Genomic DNA, 15,571 nt, shown 5'->3' with positions numbered 1-15,571 from the left:
TTAAGAAGATGCAGCCAGGGCAGCTGTAACATCAACTTCAACAACAACAGCAGCAGCAACTGCAGCAGCAGCAGCAGCAGCAGCAGCAGCAGCAGCAGCAGCAGCAGCAGCAGCAGCAGCAGCAGCAGCAGCAGCAGCAGCCACCGCCCGCGCGGCTTCTCCCAGGCCCACGTTACTTTGATTGACAGTTGAACAAATGTTTCCCGGGTTCGAACACTCGCGCTAAGGAACGTCAGCCGGGGCTAAGCTCCGCCTTGGGCGGGCTAGCTTCTCCCCCCCACACACACCCGGCCTTCATTAAATCCATCCCGTTTTGCTCATTGGTCTGAATCACGGACGACGCCCGGCCCCACGTGGGTTCCATTCGGGCGGACTCCGCCCCCACGACTTGCCATTTGTCAGCGGTGAAATGATGGGCAGTAACACAGAACGGCGATTAATGCTCACTCATCTCTGATTGGCTGTTGGAGACGCCGACAGCGCCGAGGTGGGCGGGGCGCTGAGAGCGAGCGAGCCCCTGAGTGGTCGCGAAGCGAGTCGGTATTTGTAGTCCAGCAGGCCAGATTCTCCGCTCTGGTCGCTGCGGGACGGACTCCATCTCCCGGGATGCTTCACGCTCCTCCGAGCCGATTGTAAATATGTATCAGAATGTTAATGATTAGCTTGCTGCTAAATTTGGTCAAAGAAGTCACCTACCTAGAGCGTGTTGTTAGAGCTGTTCAGAGCGGGTGTTTGGGCTGTTGGCTTGCTTTTCTTCCCCCACTACTCTCACACACTTGTATATTATTTTGAGGTGGTGTTCGCAGAGTTTGAAAGGAGAGAATATTCTTTTATTTTTTTTTTAAGCCGCAAGTGCTTCACTCTTTTATTTTCATAATCCCCTTCAGTTTTTTTTTTTTTTAAGACAAGAAAACAGGAAGGAAGGAAAAGAAGGAAATGAGATGTGGTAAAAGAAGCTAAAAGGTGCCTTTTAAAAAAAGATCGTTGACGTGAAGTGAAAAAAAAAAATCTCCAGAGAAACGCCAAAAAAAAAAAAAAAAAAAAAAAAAAAGCACCGTGCGCCGGTCTCGAGACCTTTTTTCCTCAGCCAAGGAGTTTTGCGTTCGCTTTGGAGCGAGAAGAGAGCGATCATTCATTCGGAGGAATAACAAGCAATTAAGAGAAATTGCAAAAAAAAAAAGTTTGCAGTGGGACGCCGAGCAAGCGAGAGAGCGGGCGGACGGCCGGCCGAGCGCTGCGGGCGCAGGACGCTGCGCCGGGCCGCGGAGCTCACTCACATCCAAGGGGCTGCAGCGTTCGCGGCTGCGGCGCCGGGCTCGGAGGAGCGAACGTCGGTCGGTCGGTCGCTCGCTCGGCCGGAGTCTTCCCGCGGAGGGAGAGTCGCGCGCCGGACAATGCCCGCCGCGGACCAGTGACGCCCGCGGGGAATGCGGAGCGGCTCGGCCTCCGGCACCCCGCCGCCGCCGCCGCCGCTGCAGCCGAGCGTCTCCCCCGTCCGCGTCCCGCGAGACCCGGCGGGGGTCGGGACCTCCCCGCGCTGCCCCTCGGAACCCCGCGGCCGCTCGTTCCGCGCCGCCTCCTCCGGATCCTGCCTTCCATCCAATGAGCCGCGCGCCTCTGCCCAGCGCCGCCAACTAAATCGGTTTGGATGATTCGTGACCTGAGCAAGATGTACCCGCAGACGCGACACCCGGTGAGTGCTCCGCGGCCGCGTCCCCGCACCATCCACCCCGGGGCCGGCCCGAGTGGGGTGTCGGGCCGGAGGCGCGTTGGCAAGCCCGCGCGCGTTGCTAGCCCCGTGGCAAGCCAGCCAGCCCCGGGCTCTGCTCCGGCCGGGGGTCGGTCGCTCTCTCCCGCTCCCGCCCTCGCTGCGAAAGCCGGGGCTCCCGAAGCCTCGGAGTTGGAGCCATTTTCTTATTGTTGTCTCGAAGCCCCCGCGAGCCGCGCAGCCGGTGCAGCGGGTCGCTCCCCACCGGCGGCTCCGGAGGCGAGGCGGGGCGGCGCGGGGCGGAGGAGGCGCTGCTGCGCGCCGGGGCGGGGAAGGCGAGGCGAGCGAGGCGCGGCGCCTTGCCTTGCCTTGCTTTGCTTTGCTTTGCCCGGTTTTGCCTGCGGCGGCGGCGGTGGCGGCGCAGGCTCCGGGTGTGCGGGCGAGCCAGTCCAGCCGGGGTGGTGGTGTTGTGTTGGGGTGCAACCCCCACCCCGGCCGCGCCTTCCTCCGCCGGCTGCCCGACGCCATGGCGCGCGTGCCCCCGACGGGCCCGTTTCCATTCCGGGTGCGGAGGGTGTGTGGGCGCGGCCGCCGGGCTCCCGGAGCCGGAGCGAGCTCGGGCGGGGAGTTGCGGGCTCACTCACACCCGAGACGGGGGGTCCGGGGCCCCTGGTTGTAGGGGAGGTCCCTGCAGGGCGGGCGGGAAGGAGAGTTGGGTTCTCTCTTGGCCTCCTCGTTTAAGCGCCACGCACCCCTCGCACCCCTCGCCCGCCCCGCACCGCCTCGCCTCGCCTCGCCTCGCCTCGCTTTCCCTTCCCTGCCCCTGGCCTTCCTTCTCTCCCCGCGCTCGCTCTGGCTCTCGGGGGGCCCCGTGGGGCTAATGAGCTCTTTTCTTGTTGTTCTTCTGTAGGCACCGCATCAGCCTGCTCAACCCTTTAAATTTACCATTTCTGAGTCCTGCGATCGGATTAAGGAAGAGTTTCAGTTTTTACAGGCTCAGTACCACAGGTAACCGCGTTGACTTGAGCTTGAAACCTCAGATTTGTATAGCTTCTGGGCTCCCCACATCCTCTCCAGCCCTCCACCCCTCCAGTGTTCCCTGTCTCTCGCTCTGCTCTTGGGATGACTGACCGTGGGGCTGTCCCCCCCCCCCCACTCTTGTCTCTTTTTATTTCCTTGTGGACAGAAAGGGCAAGTCCAGGGCCTTGTTTCCTGGGGCAGGTGTAGGAAAAGAAATGAAGCATTCCTTCTTTTTTTCCAGGTTTATTTTTGGAGGGCTACTAGGGGAAAGGCAGAAACTGGGGTAACTTGGAAAAATGCTGAGATCAAACTTTCGGCATTGATTTGGGGGGGGGGGGTTCTTGCGAACAGGAAGGTTGGGAAGATTCTGGGGCCTTTTTTGACTTCCTTGAATCTTTCTTCCCCTGAGCTTGATTCACAACCTCCCTTCTTTCTGCTCGTCCACCAGAATGCACCCGGGGCTTTCAAAGCCCTGGGAAGTCGCAAGTGGGCGATTTAATTACTTCCCTGCAGAAAACATGCTTTCCGGCTTTCAGACCATTATTAGTTTTAGGTTGTCTTCGAAATATTATTCTTTTATTAGCTTTTTATTTTTTTTAAGTGACGTGGAGCGTTGTTTCATAGGCAGAAAAAAAAACAAAACAAAACAAGCCACTGAACCGGATCCACTCTTTGCCCCTGGGTGGTGGTATTCAATTTGCCTCCGTTTAGGAGGAAGGAAAAATAAAAGACGTCATTCATATAACAGATGCCTGGTACTAGCTCCATTTTTTTCTTGAAGCATGAAAAGAAAGTTCCCTTGTGACATTTGGGGGAACTTATTCTAAATATTTTAATATGTACACGTTATTGATGCTTATTTTCTTGTTCTCTATTAACAATATAATGAATAATCATTTCTTGATGACGATCTAGTCCATTCCCCAGTAAATTAACTAGAGGGTTTTTTTTTTTGCTTTTAATAAATAAACCCTCTATCCCTTTCCTTCTCCATTCCATTCGAAAGGGCAGTTCTAGCTTGGTTGCCATCACCTTTCTCTTCTGCCTCTTCCTCTGTAATGAGAATGGCATTTAAGACACTTAACTTGGCATTTTGTACGTGATGATTTAGAGGAGAAGGATGTAAATCCAGGTCTGCATACTTAGATTTTCTTATGTCTTGCACAGCCTGAAGCTGGAATGTGAGAAACTTGCCAGTGAGAAGACAGAGATGCAGCGGCATTATGTCATGGTAAGACAAGCTTTCTGGATTTAAAGTGCCTTCTAGTTTGGAGTACCCCAAACAAGAAATCACTGGTGGAGCCTGCAGGACAGATCACAGTCATTGAGCCAGTGCTTTTGAGGTTGTGGGGAATAGGAGATTAACAAGTTATAATTCCAGGGTTTTAGAACTTGCCTCAGACAATTGACTGTGATGTGAAATTTTATAAAATTCAACTTACTGGAGTGTACATTTTTTGGGTTTTTGCTTTTACAGATTGAAATAAATAAAAACAGTATGTCTTACACATGTGTTTTTGTTAGTGATCTTTGCATTTATGCTCTTCAACTGGTTTAACCATTTTAATATTGTGTTTACAATTTTATTGGTTTGTTTCTTTTAAAGAATGACAGACATCAAATTCCTTTCAAATCCCCCTGCCTTTTTTAAAAGAGCACGTGTATTGTTTTGTGTGTGTTCAATTTTTGTAGTGTTTGATTTGGTTTGAGGAGTATTGTAGTCACCTGTGTAACTGATTTGTTTTGTCAGAATTTCTCTAATGTCAGTTATATAGCCAAAAACACCAGATTTGCTTTTCTCAAAAGTATTGTCATACATATTTCTTGAATATTTATTCTTAAGGACCATACTACAGAGCATATTTTCTATTATGTCCTTTGACTATATGAATATGAACATTAAGCTAAAAATGAGGACAAGATTGCAAGGTAACCTCACCTTTTTGAACAGGGTTTTCAAAACGCTGTCATTTGTACAAGGCACATTTTGTCATTAAGTTGTCTGTTGTGCTAGGAATTTGTCCACATAGACAGATACCTATTAGATTGTTTTGATATATCTCCTTATGATGTATAAAAGCAATTCAAGATAGCTATTATATTTGAATTCACTGTTCTGTATTTTTCTGTGTGTGTTATTGTCTTGGAGTTTTATTTTCTTAAGGTGACTTTAGTTATTAAACTAAAGGTAGCGATGGAATGTTTCTTCGGATTTAACAGCGTGTGTATAATGGATAATTTGCTTTAGGGAGGCTTTATGGGAGACAATATTCTTGTGGACATTTTGAACAAGCTGAAGATTTGATTAAAGGCATGTAGCTAATTACTTACTTTTTTTTTGACAGTATTATGAGATGTCCTATGGGTTGAATATAGAAATGCATAAGCAGGTAAGTTAGGATTTCTTTATAACTATTTTATGTTGATAGTAATAATGTGTACTTCGAAAATTTAGTGTTTTTTATCATGTTTGAACACTGTTTGCTACCTGGATTTTTAACACTCTGTAATGGAGAGTGCTGTTTTATTTTCACATGTAGTTCCCCATCTGTTTTTTCAGGTTCTTCTAATTTTAGTCACTTAAAATTGTAGTTTAATACTTTGAATAGTAAATTTTGCACGCTTTGAAAAGCGGATTGCTAGTAGATCTTAAATTTCTTTTTTAAAGTTTATGTATTTTGAGCATTGCATATGTATAAATAAGGTTTTCTTGGGAAATGCTACAAGGTAAACTATAAATTGTGTGAAACTTTCCTTGACTCAATGTGATTTTAAAGCATGGATGGAAGGTGTACTGAGAGGATCAAAATGAAATCTGTGGTGCTACAAAAATATGATGTAAAATTTTTCTGTGGTCCCTGGAGTCTTCCTAGGAATTAGAACTGTTACTACTTTTAGAATAAATCAGTTAAAACTAATGAACCTAATAGGAGTATGTGATAAGGTAGATCTTGCAATTAGCTCAGCAGAAAAAGGAAATGAATGAAAAGAAAATAATTATTAGTCATAAAGTGTTGAGAGGTATGATGTGAACAGCTTCCCTCCCCCTAATCCCACCAGATTGAAAAAAATACGTTTTATTTAAGCTTTCTAGATAGAAAAATAGCATGTATATGTAAGTATTGCTTGGTAATAATTCTTCTAGGAGGCATTTATTCAGTAATCTCCTTTTGGTCTCAATAACCTGAAGAGGTTTGTGATGCTGACCTGCTGAGAAAAAAAAAAACAAGAGAAAAGCCAGTGCTTTGATCTTACAGATATTTACCATAGATGTTACACTTACTTGATAAGTTGAAAAAAGTGAAATGGCCATGTATTATGATTTGGCTTTTATCAGTTCCAGTTCCTATTTGGTTATCAGTTACCATATTACTAAGAACATACTCAGATAATAGAGTTTGAAAATATGACAATTAAGGTAATTGGATAGATACTACTTAAAAGCGAAAAGGTGGAGAAAAATGAGTCATTACATTAAGGACTTTTGATTTTGGAATTTCATTTTATTATATCAATATTAACATAATAGGCTTTACTGCAGATTTAATAACTACATTCTCATTTTGGCATCTTTGTAGTTTCTGTTTATATTAGCAATGTAAACATCTCCTACTTTAACAAAACCCAAGCTACGGTTGGACTCCTCTTCCTTACTAGAAGAAATTGCAGGGAAGATAATTGTTTGTTAATTAACCTCATTTCATGTCATCTTAGGTCTAAATCATGTACTTTTTTTTTTGTCCTCACCCCACCACCCAAGATTAATTAGTGTCTTTTTAAAGATTGGAACAGATGATTAATGCCCCCCCCCCTTTTTTTTTCTCTTTTATCTTGTTTACTCTCCTAGCCACTTGGTTTATAGATCTTCCTTCTACCTCCATTTCTGAGAGTCAAAGAACTAACTTGTGTTTGGCTGTATATAGTCTGGTTTTTGAGGGATAGTATGAGAGATCCTTTAATTTTAACATTTTATACCTCCGTAATTCTGTCATCTTCTTGTCAGGCTGGTCTTAAATGCTGTCCACTTCAAATTGAGAATGGAGTACATTTTCACTTTCTCTCTCTCTTTTTTTTATTTTAAATTCAGTCATTTCAGGAATCCTGAGGGCAGTTTATCACATTATGAAATATAGACAGCCCTGCAAACCACCTACTTATTATATTTTCTTTCTATCCCCCCTTCAGCACAGAGGCATATCTGTCTTTATTTGTTTTCCTAGGCAGACAGCCTTGATTCCTCTTGGCCTCCCTTCCAGATGCACTCGCTAGATTCCCCTTGTAATGGAAAGCAGCAATAATGCAGGGAAGTTGGCCTGCGGCATAATTGGGCCTCGTTCTCAAGATCGGGTTAGGCTTATTCACTTATTAGATTTGTGTCTCGAAGGGTTCAAGAGTAGGAGTCCCTAGAGTCCTTGGAAGTACCCTAGTAATTGGTGGCCCTAATATTTGAAAACTTTGTGTATTTTTGGGTTAATGCCCCTGTTCCTCTTGGCTGCTGCCAGCCACAGACTATTTATTTTTATAGAAATTTTTCATTGGAACAGAAAATGATGGCCGTGATGGAGTCATGACTCTGTGACTTAGCACATTGATAAAAGGATAAAAGCTCAGGGCAGTCAGTGATGAACGGGGTGGGGGTGGGGGGTTGGTTTTATGGCCTGTCCCTGTTCTGGAGGCTGTGGATCTTCAGTCACTCTGTTGATTCTGATAGAGGATGCTAAAGTGAAACCTATGGGGAATTTGTCATTCTGAAATGAAAGCTAATGTAATTAGTACCAATTAAAGTACATTTAGTAAATTGGATTTAATCTTAATTAAGCCTGCATAATGTTGCCAATTTTTAACAATTATGTTTGAGAACATAATTAATTTAAATTTTGGTAACTGAGTAAATAGCATTAGTCTGGTAGAATTAGCTGTTTTTTTTTTTTTTTAAAGGGGAACTCCGTGACATGACATGGAACTAGAGTATAAAATAGAAATCTAATTTCTGGTAATCTTACTAGGATTAATAGAGCTGAGCATATGAAGCTGGAGGAAAAAAATCCAGAAAAGTTACAATGGAGTGTTCTAGGCTATCATGTGAATTAAAGGTCTGTCGTTCTTGAAGTTCTAGCTTGGAAATGAAGATGACAAATTGGACCTAGTTGGAAATGGCACACATTTCATTGTGATTCTTCATCAAAATTTTAAAAGTGAAGTACAATAGCCCTTTATTTCTTAAGGATTTCTCTAAGTGTGGGTGCTTATTTTTTCTGGAAGGAGGTTGGACCCATTGTTTAGTTACCTTTTTTGCTGCTCACTTCTCTTTGTTTCTCATACTGTGTGACTTTGAAATGGGTCAGTGACCATGGACAGAACAATGTATGCAGTTGATGGCACTGCTAAGTGCTGCTTGTTTCCATCCTTCACCTGTAGATTAGTAATTAAGGAGGACCTTCTTGATTTAATTTGACAGCCACAGTTCCCGTTTTTCAAAGCTGAATATTGAATGTAGATCAGGAATAATAGGCATGTGAATTCACTATAGGAATTCTAACTGGTAGATAATGTACTTACCACATTTTGACATTTTTGAGAATTACTGGTGACTTCCTTACAGTTGCCGTTTGTTCTGTTTGTTGGAAAGTCTCTTTTTGCCTCTAAAGAAATTACCCTGAATTTTAAAAAATGCTAGAAATCAATACCACTTTGAACCTGAGAGAGATAAATGCTGCCATCATATGTATACACACATACATGCTTATAAATGTGAACTTGTACATGTATATATGAAAGCATTTTTTGGAAGCAGCATTTTTTTTTCAGAAAATTATTTCATTCTGAGCCATGTAAATTTTATTATGAGACTTGAGCCACAACCGTTTGAGTGCTGCTAAAATATTAATTGAATAGAAATGAAAGGGCTTGCCAACTGATAGGATATCATAATCATAGCCCTTCTGGTCGATAGTAAATGATGATAAATGACATTAGGAACCTTTTAGCAAACTGTAATAACTACAAGGAGGGAAGTGGTATGGATTTGCATTATATCTGATACCCTCTAGTACCAAGTGGATTGCCAATACTGCTTGTTTAGCATTTTCTGAGGGCAATAGGATATTGATTTCTGACTTACAAGGAACAGCTCTATTTTCACCATTGAAAAGTATTGCAGGTTGTTAAGAAGAAATTGACTTGAAGAGGCCGACTGCTGCCCATCATGGAGCAAATAAAGCAAAACTGCCGAAGCATGGTGGAGCAGCGAGACGGGCCCTCAGCAATTTGTTGCTATTAATTTACCATGCTCGACAGCAAATCAATCGGCATCTACTTCATCTGCTGGAGAAAATGATGTCCAGAGCAGATAAAAAGCTGGGCATGGTATAGAGAATAGACTAGATTGACCAAACGGAGGCTGCAGTTAATGTGTAAATAAGTGAAATCAAGGCCACTGTTGACTGAGGAAGCCGTTGTTAATTAGGTTGGTATATTTACTGAACTATTTTAGAAGCAAGTAAGAATATATAAAAAGTCAAAAATCAGAAGAGCTTTATTGAGGGGTCAGGGAGATGGCTCCAAGGGTTGAAGTGCATTTATTGCATGCGGGAACTCCCGTTTGACTTCCAGTAATGCAGGGTCCCTGATTACCATTGGGTGTACCCCTTAATTTTCCAATTAAGATATTACAGAGACTGAAGGTATTCTATGACTGGCCTGACATTCTAGGCAATTCTAGTTTTTATTATATTTGATATAGGACTACTTTAAATTTATTTGGGTACAATACTTAACAGTGGAAAGTTTACTCTACTTACCATATTGTTCATAATATTTATTTTTTGGTGGATAGCATTGATTTGTTGCATGTTTTCTGTTTTGTATATGTTTAGTTAGGGGAGGTGACGCAGGCAGTGTCTGAGATTACAGAATATTTCCTGTCTGACTGTTTCAGAATTGGACTGAATAGCAATGAAAATGAACTATTTGCAAATGTGAGGTAATCTAATTGAAAGTCCCTGATAAAGCAATACAATTTTTGTCTGTAGAGCTTTGTGTTTGTTTATAAACATCTATAATCTAGAGAAACTGATCTGTGGGATTTGCCCACAGTGGCATTGAACACAAGAGAACTAGATAGTCTAAAAGAGAGGTTATAAGTAGATTGGGAGGGGGGGTTGGGTGGCTTAAACCACACCCAGCTGCACTCAGAAATCACTCCTGGCAGGCTTGTGGGACCGCATTGGATGCCGAGAATGAAACCTGGGTTGGCCCAAGCAAGGCAGATGCCCTGCCCCCTGTCCGCTGTGCTATTGTTTCATCCCAATATAATATCAATTTATTGATAACCTTGAAAACATTACAGATAAAAATGGAAACGGAATACTGTGTGCTTGGGTAGAAGTGACAGAGTAAGGTAGTGATTCTGTGTTTGGACCAGTACAGAGTGCTGAATGATGGTGGTGGTGTTTGAGGTTACCAAGGTTAGTCCCTTCTGAGCTTAGGAAGACCAGGTGACAGAATCAGGGATCAACTAGGATACCTCTGCAGAGCTATCATATGCTTCAGCCCATGCATGCACTTGTGTGTGTCTGAGAATTTTATGCTTCCTCCAGTTTTCATCAAATTTTAAGGCACTTTTTAAAATTCAAGGTAATTTATTCTGTCATTTTATTTTATTATTTTGGTTTTGGGGCCACACCCGGCAGCGCTCAGGGGTTACTCCTGGCTCTGTACAGAAATCACTCCTGATAGGCTCAGGGGACCATGTAGGATTCCAGGTATCAAAATCCAGGTCGGTTGATTGCAAGGCAAATGCCCTACCCGCTGTGCTATTGCTGCAGCCTATTCCATCATTTTAAATAATTTGAGATTATTGGTCCTCTTTCCTCATCTTTCTTTATGACTTGAATGTTTGGAATAGAGGATCAATGACAATTCTTTAATATTTCTTCAATTCTGATGATAATCCTACGGGTCTACTATTTATTAATTTTATTACCTTGGCTAGATTTGATCCTGTTTGTTTACTCATTCTTTTGGATTCTAGATTTTTGATTTTATGTGGAAGGATCTCATGAGATGGATGCCATATGACTGGATAGAAATAGGTCTCCTGGGGCTGGAGAGAGTACAGGGGGTAGGATGCTTGCTTTGCATGTGGCCTACACGGGTTAGATCCCTTACATCTCATGGTCTCCTCAGCACTTCCGGGAAGTTTTTTGAGTGTAGAGCCAGGAGGAAGGCCTGAGCATCACTGGGTGTGGCCTCACAACAAAAACAAATAACCAAATAAGAAATTCAAGTCCCATCTAATGCATGGATAGCCCCTGGGAGGCTGGGATGATTCTTTGGTTTGTCTTTGAGTAACTGAACTTCAGGCTCATACCCAGAAATTCTGGGGTGCCAAGGATTCTCTGTAGCTCTGCCTCAAGTCAGAGCTGGAAGGCTTTGCTTGGATGTCATCCAGAAACTCTGGGTGAGCACAAAGGTCGCCTTCCCTTGGAGTTTTCCCATATACAGGGCCAGAAGAGCTGCTTGCTGATCAAGATAGAGTTTGTTTCTTCTCTCAGCAACCTATTACTCATTTGTTTACAAACTTGCTCTTCCATTTAAGTTTATCTTTTCCTTGTGGCTTTTGAAACTATGTCTAAAGACAAGGGGCTGTTTTTGTTAATCACCATCTTGTGGGATTTTTAAGGGAGGGGAAAATGTGATGTTTTGTGGCCTCTTTGTAGTTCAGAGAGAGGGTTTTAGATGCAGGAAATCACACACAACTCAGACTTATAAATGAAGGCAAATGTTTGCTTTTACTGTTAAAAGATTTTCTTGGCTGCATTCAAACAAAGGAATATTTCCTCCTCACTGACCCTCAATCCCTATGTGGTTATTTTAAATTTTTGTTTACTTGGGCATAGATCTTTGTATCCCACTAAGGCTCCTTGAGTTTCTTTGGACTAATAGGTTAAGACTGCAATGTAGATTTTGATGTCTGGGGGATGACCATGCATTGCCCATGGTTCTCACCTTTATTTCACCCTTCCTGGAATTTTACTTACTTTTTTTTTTTTTTTTTTTGGTTTTTCAGCCACACCTGGTGACGCTCAGGGGTTACTCCTAGCTATGGGTTCAGAAATTGCTCCTGTCTTGGAGGATCATATGGGACACCGGGGATCGAACCACAGTCTGTCCTAGACTAGAGCATGCAAGGCAGATGCCTTATGGCTTGCAACACCACTCTAGCCCCTATTTTTTTCTTTTATTTTCTTTTTATGGTATAAAATAAAGTCATCTGGGATTTGATGTTTAAAATTTATACTTACAAATTTTGTTCATTTTTCTTTTTCGATTTTTGGGCCACCAAGCAATTCTTAGGGCTTGATCCTGGTTCTTTTCTTAGAAATTACACTTATGGCAGTGCTTGGGCAATCATATGGAGTGCTGGTTTTTAACCAGGGTCAGCTGGGTATAAGGTAAATGCCTTCACCCCTGTACTGTCTTCAACCCAAACTTGAATTTTTAATTTTTTGGTGGGTAGGCCATTCATACTGTTGGCAATCAGGACTTAGTTCTCATTCTGTGCACAGGGATTGCTCTGGTAGTTGTCAGATGACCTTGTGTGTTGACTGGAGCTCAACAGGGAGTCTGCTACATTTAAGGCTAGCACCTTGCCCACTGTCCTTTCTCTTGGCTCTTACCTTTATTTTTTAATAAGACCATTATTACCATTATGACTATAAATAGTCTGGCTTATCACTTGAGGGCAGCAATAATGTATTTGATGACTGGAGAGTGCAAAAGGGATATGAATTTTTAGAAGGTATTGTCTATTGATCTTTCCCCATGCTCAGACTTAAGAAACTAACACACCATCAGTTTTGGACTGCTGGAAAGGCAAAAGCTAGCATGCTTTGGAGAGGGCAACTGATTATTTTTACTGTAATGATAGTCTGTAAAGCTTAGACTTGTTTGAAGTAAGTGTTGTAATACAGAGTTGATATAATTATATTCTACTTCCTACTTTGAAAGGAAAAGGACCTTAGAAGTTTTAATCAAAATTATAAATTAGAGTTTTGATTTAGCCTTATCATCAGTTTATCAGTGGTAGTTGCTTTGTATGTGTAGAGAAGAATTTAGTTGGCATCAACAGAAATCTATATGTTTTTCCTGGCCCCATTATTATTGGAACTGACTTAGAATTTATGTATATATATATATATATATATATATATATATATATTTGGGGGGGCACAACTGGTGATTCTCAGGGGTTCCTCCTGGCTATGTGCTCAGAAATTGCTCCAGAGTTAGGGGGCCATATGGGATACTGGGGGATCGAACCTTGGTCCATCCTAGGCTAGCTGCTCCAGCCCCCTGACCTAGAATTTATATTACTCTCTTGCTAGTTCTTTCTGTAGTAAAGCTAAAATTTTTCTGTATAACTTTACACCAGCCAGCAGTGCAATGAAAGGACAAGGCATGTATTTTCTTAGTGGATTGTCAAATAGGCAGAATGAAATATTGTGGGGCTCCTTTATAGGTTTTTGATCTGCTGGCAAGTGTGGCACTTTATCAGTTTTGAAGGTTTTGTCTCGAATACTTTACAAATTACAGTGTGAGAGGAACTTCCGCCTTTCGTGGAAATTCTGTTGGCTTGATGCAGGATTTGGGCTCTGCCTGTCTTTAGGGGCCCTCCAACCCTAAAGGAAACATGGTGCTTGTGGCAGCTAGGCAAGTGAGAGCTTGAGTGAAGGAATGTGGATACTGACTTTTGATTCCTTACTTAGTCTGCTTAATTTATGTTAATTTTTTGAAGTAAGATTGTATTCGATATATTCTCCTTTTTTTAGAGTTATGGATTATTTTGAACAGAGATTCTGAAAATGTGAAACAACATAACTGGAAAGTATCATACTTGTCGAAATTATGTGCACTAGCACCGTGTAACAACTTTTCTTTACAGAGTCCTTAAGGCATTTTCTATGTTCTCCTTAATCTTGATGGTCCTGTTAAGCAAGTAGCCAGTTTGGATCCATGTATTTATTTAAATAGCTTTTGTTGGTGGAGTACCCTGCAGTTTGCCAAGTAGTGGCATTCCGCTGGCCTCCTTGAACAGAAGACACTGGTGCTTAAGGGCTTAAGAGACAAGCCCAGATTCACAGTGACAGAGGATCAGTGTGCAGGGAGATCTGGATTCTCATTGGTCTGTGGATGTGACTGAGATTGCACAGCCAAAGCCACTGGCAAAAAGGAAATAGGTTTCTTGACTTACTCTTCAGGACTGGTCACGCTGTTTTCAAGTAGCAAACTGTGTGCTGATTTCTGTGAAGCTCTTGGCTGTAGGCAGCATGATGTTTCTGACATTCCAAGAGGAGTTACACTCTCTTTACTAGCTAGAGATCTGTTCTGTGTATTTGCGGGCTTGGCTTTCTCTTCTCTTTCTTTCTGGTGTGTGGGCTTGCCCCAAAGGAAGGGAAGATCCTAAAATTAAAATATGTTGCCGAGACCCACTTTTAGCAGAGCAATTAGCTAATGCTGCACTCCTAAAGTCCACACACATGCACACCAATATAAACATTTCTATCATTCTCCTGTCAACTAGACTGTAAGCTGTATAGAAACATGAATGTTTATTATTATTTTTTGCTGTATCCTATATACTGAAAACTATGCCTGTCAAAGAGTAGGTAGTTCCTGAGCTATTTGGTAGGTTGTATGATAATGCTAGATTTAGATCAAGATAACGAAGATGTGTGATTTTCATCTATGTAACAATTGGTGTGGATTTATTTTTGTTTTCTTTTTGGGTCACACTCCTGGCAGGTTCAGGGTACTGCATGAGAGACAGGAGATTGAAACTGAATTGGCTGTGTGCAAGGCATGAACTCTACCTGTGATAATATCCCTTTAATGGTGTTGAGGTTGCCGGATGCTGAGTTTTCAAGCATAGTTATGTCTGTGGTACTGAGTTGTTTGTGAGAAATAAGGAAGCATAAAGGGGAAGTAAAAGCAACTAAACTTTAGTATGCTTTATAGGGTTGAGTTAGAATACCATATTTTTTGCTCTATAAGACCTGACCATAAGACACATAATTTTTAGATGCTCAGCTCCCCTGCACTTAAGGACTCTTTCGGCAGTATTTGCTCCTAAGATGTACTTTTTGGGGGAAATAAGTGCATGCTATGGTATGAAAAATATGGTATTTAAAATAGGGCCAGAGAGATGCAGTGTGAGGGATTTAAGGGTCTTACCTTGAACCTGACTGACCTTGGTTTGATGTCTGGTTCACATGTGCTCTACCTAACATTGCCAGAAGTGATCCCTGAGCACCTTTGGATGTTTTATCCCCTTTACCCTTCCTCACTTTCCCTTCCAGAAAAAGAATTAAGTAAAATATGTTTCATATTTTAAAGCTGTTTTTCCCACTCCCCTTTTTAAAATATTTTGTGGGAGAGCCTCCAAGTCTCCAAGTACTTCTCAAGTTCCATGAGAACACCCATTATCACACTCAGCCATTTGGGACATATGCTTCAATTCTAGTATCTGGCTGTTTGTGTGCTGAGTAGGTAGGCCCAGCAGTACTGGGGAGTGACCAGCGCTATCATGAAAGTGTTTTGTGGGGGTCAAACTCAAGTTCTTGTACATGCACAATAATGTGCCTCAACCCCTCAGTTGTCTCCCTGGCCACTGATTTCTGCCATTAGAGATGAAAAAGTGAAATTTTATTAATGAGCTCCAATTGCAGTCTATGGATTTGAAAATTTCTTTTATTGTTAGTAGGTTCATGCCTGTTTTGAGTCGTTTGGGGGAGATACTGATCTTAACCATATGTGTTATGTTTACCCAACTTCCCTCCAAAT

At 42.4% G+C, this 15,571-nt stretch overlaps 1 protein-coding gene across 9 annotated transcripts in view; it reads left to right on the top strand.

The window, feature by feature from the left end:
* Nucleotides 1–1,442: 1,442 nt before the first annotated feature.
* LOC126004152 (transducin-like enhancer protein 4) overlaps nt 1,443–15,571 on the top strand; it is a 158,777-nt gene continuing 144,648 nt past the window's right edge. For 5 of the 9 annotated variants that reach the window (XM_049770563.1, XM_049770562.1, XM_049770558.1 and 2 more), the window contains exons 1-4: nt 1,443–1,693; nt 2,619–2,716; nt 3,896–3,959; nt 5,074–5,118. In XM_049770563.1, coding sequence (XP_049626520.1) covers nt 1,649–1,693; nt 2,619–2,716; nt 3,896–3,959; nt 5,074–5,118 — 252 coding nt within the window. In that variant the 5' untranslated portion in view covers nt 1,443–1,648. Of the gene's footprint in view, nt 1,694–2,166; nt 2,274–2,618; nt 2,717–3,895; nt 3,960–5,073; nt 5,119–15,571 lie in introns of those variants that run through there. The other 4 variants (XM_049770565.1, XM_049770564.1, XM_049770560.1 and 1 more) reach the window with 1 other exon arrangement.

This window comes from Suncus etruscus, chromosome 3, assembly GCF_024139225.1.
Source record: "Suncus etruscus isolate mSunEtr1 chromosome 3, mSunEtr1.pri.cur, whole genome shotgun sequence".
NCBI lineage: Eukaryota > Metazoa > Chordata > Mammalia > Eulipotyphla > Soricidae > Suncus > Suncus etruscus.
This window is presented reverse-complemented; position numbering and strand designations above follow the sequence as displayed.